Source organism: Nymphalis io, chromosome 2 (genome assembly GCF_905147045.1).
Source record: "Nymphalis io chromosome 2, ilAglIoxx1.1, whole genome shotgun sequence".
Taxonomy (NCBI): domain Eukaryota; kingdom Metazoa; phylum Arthropoda; class Insecta; order Lepidoptera; family Nymphalidae; genus Nymphalis; species Nymphalis io.
Genome location: NC_065889.1, coordinates 1,127,488 through 1,134,378, shown reverse-complemented (window position 1 = coordinate 1,134,378; position 6,891 = coordinate 1,127,488). Strand labels below are relative to the sequence as shown.

At 31.9% G+C, this 6,891-nt stretch overlaps 1 protein-coding gene across 1 annotated transcript; it reads left to right on the top strand.

Moving 5' to 3' along the window:
• The first annotated feature begins 248 nt into the window (after nucleotides 1–248).
• On the top strand, nucleotides 249–6,124 carry LOC126778154 (innexin inx7). Its single transcript, XM_050501594.1, has 8 exons — nucleotides 249–386; nucleotides 712–1,004; nucleotides 1,224–1,401; nucleotides 2,264–2,411; nucleotides 2,570–2,759; nucleotides 3,067–3,217; nucleotides 3,305–3,494; nucleotides 3,835–6,124. Exons 2-8 carry the CDS (start codon nucleotides 765–767, stop codon nucleotides 3,995–3,997), a joined length of 1,260 nt encoding a protein of 419 aa, XP_050357551.1. The 5' UTR covers nucleotides 249–386; nucleotides 712–764; the 3' UTR covers nucleotides 3,998–6,124.
• Nucleotides 6,125–6,891: the final 767 nt, after the last annotated feature.

The following is a 6,891-nucleotide window of genomic DNA, read 5'->3' as shown; positions in this document are numbered from 1 at the left end:
AAATTGCAATTTAAAACGAATGAGAATATGAGTCGACAAAGTAATAAAATATATAATAATATGAATTTATTTCGAAGCTGTCATATTTAAAATAATTTGCAACAACATGCTACGTTCATTTCAAATATCGTAATACAAATTATAGAAAACATGCACTAGTAATCTACTAACTTGGATCAATAATACACCTTTAGCTGTCGAAATCGTATTATTGTTTATCACTAGTATCTTATCATTATCAAATGATAGCGCTGACATACAGCACTTGGCTGAAGTGTGAAGCGCACGCAGTTACGCGTACTGCTTATGTTTTAAATTTCGGTGATTACTGTTCGTGATAAGTTAATGCAACGTTGATAATTACAGAAAGGCGTGGAAGAAACAAGGTGAGTTATGTTATATTCTAGAATTTGATGATGATGGTGATGATAAACATAAGTGTTTTATTAATTAGACATTTGAAGTGATATAATTTAATTTAAAACACTGTTCTCTTTGTTTATGGATTGAAGAATTGACTAATTGACGTTTATATATTTTTTTATTAAAACAATAGTATTTGTTATATGTATTTATAATTTTTTTTTCTGTTATTCGTTGCCTTCAAATCCGTAAGTAGCAAGCCAATGGTAGCCTCTGAATCGTAGACAATTATATTATCCATAAGTAAAGCAAATTAAGTAAAATAAATGTAACTTCTTATAATTTTAGGAGCCGGAAAACAGATAACATAGTCCGTAAATGACTTGGTGAACTAAATCAAAATGTTGGCGGCATCTCTGAGCACGCTCACACCGCGTATGCGGTTCAACTTCTCTAAGCCAAAAATAGAGAATTTGGTATTCAAATTACACTACAAACTTACTGTCACCATACTCCTAGCCTTCGTTATCTTGGTTTGCGGAAGAGAATACTTCGGGGAACATATCAAGTGCATTTCGGACCAAGGAGTTCCAAATCATGTTATACAAACTTATTGCTTCTTTATGGCGACTTTTACAATTGTAAGTTTTTAAATGTTTCATACGACTTTTATAAATATATTTTAATCATAACTCAAAAAGTTTAAACAATAAAATATCTTATAAAAGTACATAATCAACAATATGCAGATTTTCTGACTGTATTTGTTATGGACAAATATAATAGTATAAACTTTTGACAAATGTCTAGATTTTTTATCTATAATTTCTTTTACCTTTCTAACAAAAATAAACCATCAGGTTCGGCATTATAACGAGAGCCTCCTTGAAGGTGGTTTCCTACCTCACCCGGGTGTTGGTCCTATTCTTTCTACGGATGAAACATTGCACCACACCTATTACCAGTGGGTGCCTTTTGTACTCTTCATCCAGTCAATATGCTTCTATTTGCCACATTATATATGGAAGAAGAAAGAAGGTATGTTAATAAAACATATTTTATTTATATGAAAGTGACAAATATATTAGTCTCAATTGAAAAGTTGGTATATTTTGTCTCACTTATTTTTATGCTATCTCTGGTATGTGAGAGAGGGATAAAACATGTTTCAGTTTATGCATAAATAGACGTTTCAAAATAATAGTCTGAGTCTCAAAACAATCAGTCATGAAATTACTTTGAAATGTTGTCATGATAAAATTATTTTTTTTTCTTCAAATTAATATTATCTAGATTTTTAACTATTTAATCTTAAATATACGTCGAACAGAATGTCAGTCCTATCTTATCTAAATAATTCAGGTTAATGTGATGAATTCTGAGAAAAAAGTGTAGCGTTTTACGGCTATGTTACATTTTATGCATTATTTCCAAGTAGCTCTCCACTATGTAAGTTTTAAGCTTTATATTTATATTTACATATTAATTTTTTTTTTTTTTTTTTTTGGAAATTACTTCAACAGTCCAAAAAATTAAGTTTACTTGCTTCTAATATATTTGTTTAGTTGCTCTGCGCTGTACACAATATATATATTTTTTTATAAGTGGGTCTTGAATTTCAGAATAGTCGATTTTGAAGTGATATTTTGAAAAAAAAAATCATTTTGTCGGGACAAAATAATTTGAATTTTTTAATTGATCCGATTACTGCAGAAGAATTGTAGAATATTGGACAATTTACTTAGGAATTCCTAATTAATTATTTTTACTTAATCCTTTAGTTAATTTTTTTTTCGTATAAGACATTTCATCAGGTTTATCGTGACGTAGTTCTATCAAAGAGATTAGTCGCAAACAAAGTACTTAATGGAATAGTTATTGAAAAGTGTTTATTTTGTAGGAGGTAGGATTAAGGCACTCGTGGATGGACTGCAATACGCAGGCTTAGCATTGGCAGAAGAGGATATGAAATTCGGCACTACGACAGTACCTTCCAAAAAGTCTTTAGAGAATCGAGTTGATATCATAAAGAAAGATATCATATTAAGGTATTTTAAGATACACTATTTGTTTAAATTTATATTGTACACAACATTGTATCATATGTATAACCAAAATCAAAAATATGTGCAGCTTATAAGCTTTAAGCGTTATAGTAACTGATTTCATTACCGTTGAAAATTTATTTGATATTCATTCCCATCAGGTTACGAGTAAGCAGAACTTGGTCGACTTGGCTGGTGTCGATGGAAGTGGCCAACTTGCTTCACGTCATGTTTCAAATTTGGATGATCAATTTGTTCCTTAATGGAAAATTTATCAGCTTGGGGGCGAGTGCTCTTCGATACAAGGAATGGAATATGATTGCTGATCCACTAGAGACGATTTTCCCGAAGGTGACATAATCATTTACAAATGATCTGAACATTGAATAGCATGAGTAGCAATAGGTGTCAATATCAATGAATATGATAAATTTATGATTTACTCTATGAAGTAAGTTATTATGCGCATCAATTATAATAGAAATTCGATGAATGTAAACTATAATTATTTTTATGATAAATACTACTATGGTCAATATTTTTAGGGCGAGGCAAATATGATGTAATTAATTTTATTTTATTGATTACTTGAACTTTTCTTCTGAACCTCTTAGTAATAATAATAATAATAAGTGAAGCTTATGTTATCTTTTTGTAGGTGACGAAGTGCACGTTCCACAAATTTGGTCCCAGTGGCTCGATCCAGCAGCACGATGCACTTTGCGTGATGGCGCTCAATATCATCCACGAAAAGATATACGTCGTACTTTGGTTCTGGTTCTTGTTTCTTTTCATCGCTTCTGCGCTTGGTAAATATACAATAATTATCTTGCAAAATAATGAAAAACAGATATTGATGTTGCATATATGTATATCATTACAAACTTCTATTTCAGCTGTTTTATGGCGTCTGATTTCGTTCTTCTTGTATCGTCGTTCGTTAAGATTCAACGAGATGTTGCTACGTCACGCTTCGCATAGAAAATTCAATCCTTACAATGTGATACAAGTGGTCAATGGATGTCAATTTGCTGATTGGCTCTTCTTATATTATCTAGCAAAGAACATGAAAGGAATTGTCTTTCAGTAAGTTTTGTCCTTAAAAATGATTTATAGCTTAAGGCGGCCTGGAAAATTGAGCACCTAATGGTAACTGGTTCTTATTGACCTTTGGTTTTGAACGTGAAGACGAATCAACCAACCATATATTGTTAATGCACCACCAATACCTGTTAGTAAAAGATGTATGACTCTTGCTTTTAAATAAATTAATCAGTAAGTCAGAATATCAATACAAAATGTCGATATTCTGGTTTGGTTATATCCAGAGATATCGTTGTCAAGATATAGCTTACTGGACTTTTAACTATAATTTATTTTTATTATCTTTGAGAAGGTCGTTTTAGATAAACTTGCTTTCTTCTAGGCAATTATTTGAGCGCTTGGCAGAGGAGTTGCAAAAAAGAGACATGCCATTTGATCAAGATGGCCACGAAGAAAAAGGTGCAGAGCCAGTGTTTTTAGGAAAAGTTGATTTTGCTGACGAAAAACTTCCTTTGACTCAAGACTTAAAGGAAAAATCCTCGTAAAAGTGTCAAATTAATTAAGCTGTGATAGGAAATACGATACAACTCACATTGTGATCATCGTTTGTAGTGATGCTCAAATGTTGAAACTTTATTCTACACGCCATTTATAATGGAGGTCTTCAATGACCGACGTTCTTGAAAAGCAATAACAATTATATTTCAAATTAACGATTTAATTTTGCTCAAACAAGAATCTTTCTTCGTAAATGCCAAAGACTAGATAGAGCAAAATTATTACAACATCTTCAATAAAATGATAACTTGTAAGTTATAGCGCATAAACAGTAACAGCCTGTCAATGTCCCACTGCTGGGCTAAGGCCTCCTCTCCCTTTTTGATGAGAAGGTTTGGAGCTTATTCCACCACGCTGCTCCAATGCGGGTTGGTAGAATACACATGTGGCAAGATTTCAATGAAATTAGACACATGCAGGTTTCCTCACGATGTTTTCCTTCACCGTCAAGCACGAGATGAATTATAATCACAAATTAAGCACATGAAAATTCAGTGGTGCTTGCCCGGGTTTGAACCCACGATCATCGGTTAAGATTCACGCGTTCGAACCACTGGGCCATCTCGGCTTTTTACTGGGCCATCTCGGCTTTTTTTTATAGCGCATAGTAAGTTTAAACGGACCAGGGTATTATAAGAATAGGTAATAAGAATGATCATCATCAGATTTAAAAAAAAACAAATAGTTAATAGCTTTATTGGTGATTGCGCACATAAAATTGATTAAAGAATATATCGAGCTGACGTTGATGGAACACCAATTGCGATAATTGGTGCCATCGATGTCGTTTGTTGAAATTGGTTCAATTTTATCATTAGAAGTTTCTTCTTTTAATCCGTAACCGTAACAGCCTGTGAATGTCCCACTACTGGGCTAAAGCGTCTCCTCTTTTTGAGGAGAAGGCTTGGAGCTTATTCCACCACGCTGCTGTGGGTTGGTAGAATACACATGTGGCAGAATTTCAGTGAAATTAGACACATGCAGGTTTCCTCGCGATGTTTTCCTTCACCGTAAAGCACGAGATGAATTATAATCACAAATTAAGCACATGAAAATTCAGTGGTGCTTGCCCGGGTTTGAACCCACGATCATCTTCTTTTAATACCAGATGTTTATTTGTAAAAATATATATTTGTGGAATTAAATGAGTGACGTTACCATTTAATAAAGACAATCAGTATTGTTTAATCATATTTCCCAGTGGTTTTTGTATGTTAACTTCGGGTCTTATATACCATAAAACACATTGCAATTGTAATTTGATTTACTTTCGTTTTTATTAATAAAATACAATATAATCGCTTTACAATCATCTTACTTTCCTTGGGATAATATTTATTACATGTGATTTTTTTTTAAACTCATTAAATCTAACGATAATAAATTTATTGAAAATCATGAAAATATTGTAATTAGCAACTACGGACTATACGTTATATCAAAGTCCGTTCCGTGTAGACATTAACATATAAATTAAATACTATTAAAACTATGACATTTATAATTAAATTGATTTTTAAAATGTATATAATCTACGCTTAGCATTTTTAATGTCAGTTCCAAGCCAATAGAGAAAGTCACAACAAAAGATTGTTGTTTTGAAAATTTTTGATGTATTCAGTTGTAGCAATACTTTGAATGTTTACTGGTGGTAGGGCTTTGTGCAAGCTCGTCTGGGTATGTACCACCCACTCATCAGATATTCTACCGCAAAACAGCAATACTTGATATTGTTGTGTTCCGGTTTGAAGGGTGAGTGAGCCAGTGTAATTACAGGCACAAGGGACATAAAATCTTAGTTCCCAAGGTTGGTGGCGCATTGGATATGTAAGCGATGGTTGACATTTCTTACAATGCCAATGTCTAAGAGCGTTGGTGACCACTTACCATCAGGTGGCCCATATGCTCGTCCGCCTTTCTATTCTATAAAAAAAAAAAAGAATGATAAATTATTTTGTGTGTAATTGAATTATAACTTATTATTAATTTTGACAGTACAATTGAAAACGTTGCCATTGTTGTTAATACATATTAATTTGAAGGTGAAAATTATAACTGTGTTATTATTATGTGGTGTGCATTGTATTATATAAATAGATTGTAAATTTTTTTAACTATGTAAATTAATAATTATTTATAGGTATTATTATTATAATAAATTTATAACATAATAAACTTTTTCGTATTCCCATTTATTAGTAAGATATATGTTTACTGGGCTCTTCGAATAATTAATTTAAAAAAGAAGTTGAAAAGATGATTTATGGAAAGCTTTACCACATGCCAACCGTGGGAATTATAACTTTATGTTAGTAACTGCCATAATAAATGCGACTGAGACGCCTGTTACTTAATATTTTTGTATAATTGAACAAAATTGTAATATATCGATTTTGCGAATATCTTTATAAAGAGTAAAAAAAAAGTTTTAAATATAGTGAATAATAAAAATAGGATCCCTGAAAATAATAATAGAAATGACAATAATTTTATAGATAAATTTTAAGTTTAGGATATCGCATCCACAGCAGCTTTACTTACTTTTTGGCACAGGGATATCTTGAGAGATGAAGGGGGATATGGATGTTGGAATGCTTAATTTTTAGATTATTTTGTTTCACAAACAAAGTTACTACCAAAAGTTAAAGCGGTTTGTACGGCATAGAAATACAGTCGGTTTTATATTCGTGAAAAATAAATAAAATAATACTAACCAAGACTAAGCATAAGCTTGATATATTCATTATTGTTATTATTCAGTATTATCCAAAGATACGAGCTTCTCTTTTATAGTCGTAACTTCAGCACCATTTCATCATCAGCATCAGACGTCGGGTCTGTAACGTTATGGGCATTACATACATTCACTCGAAGTGATTTT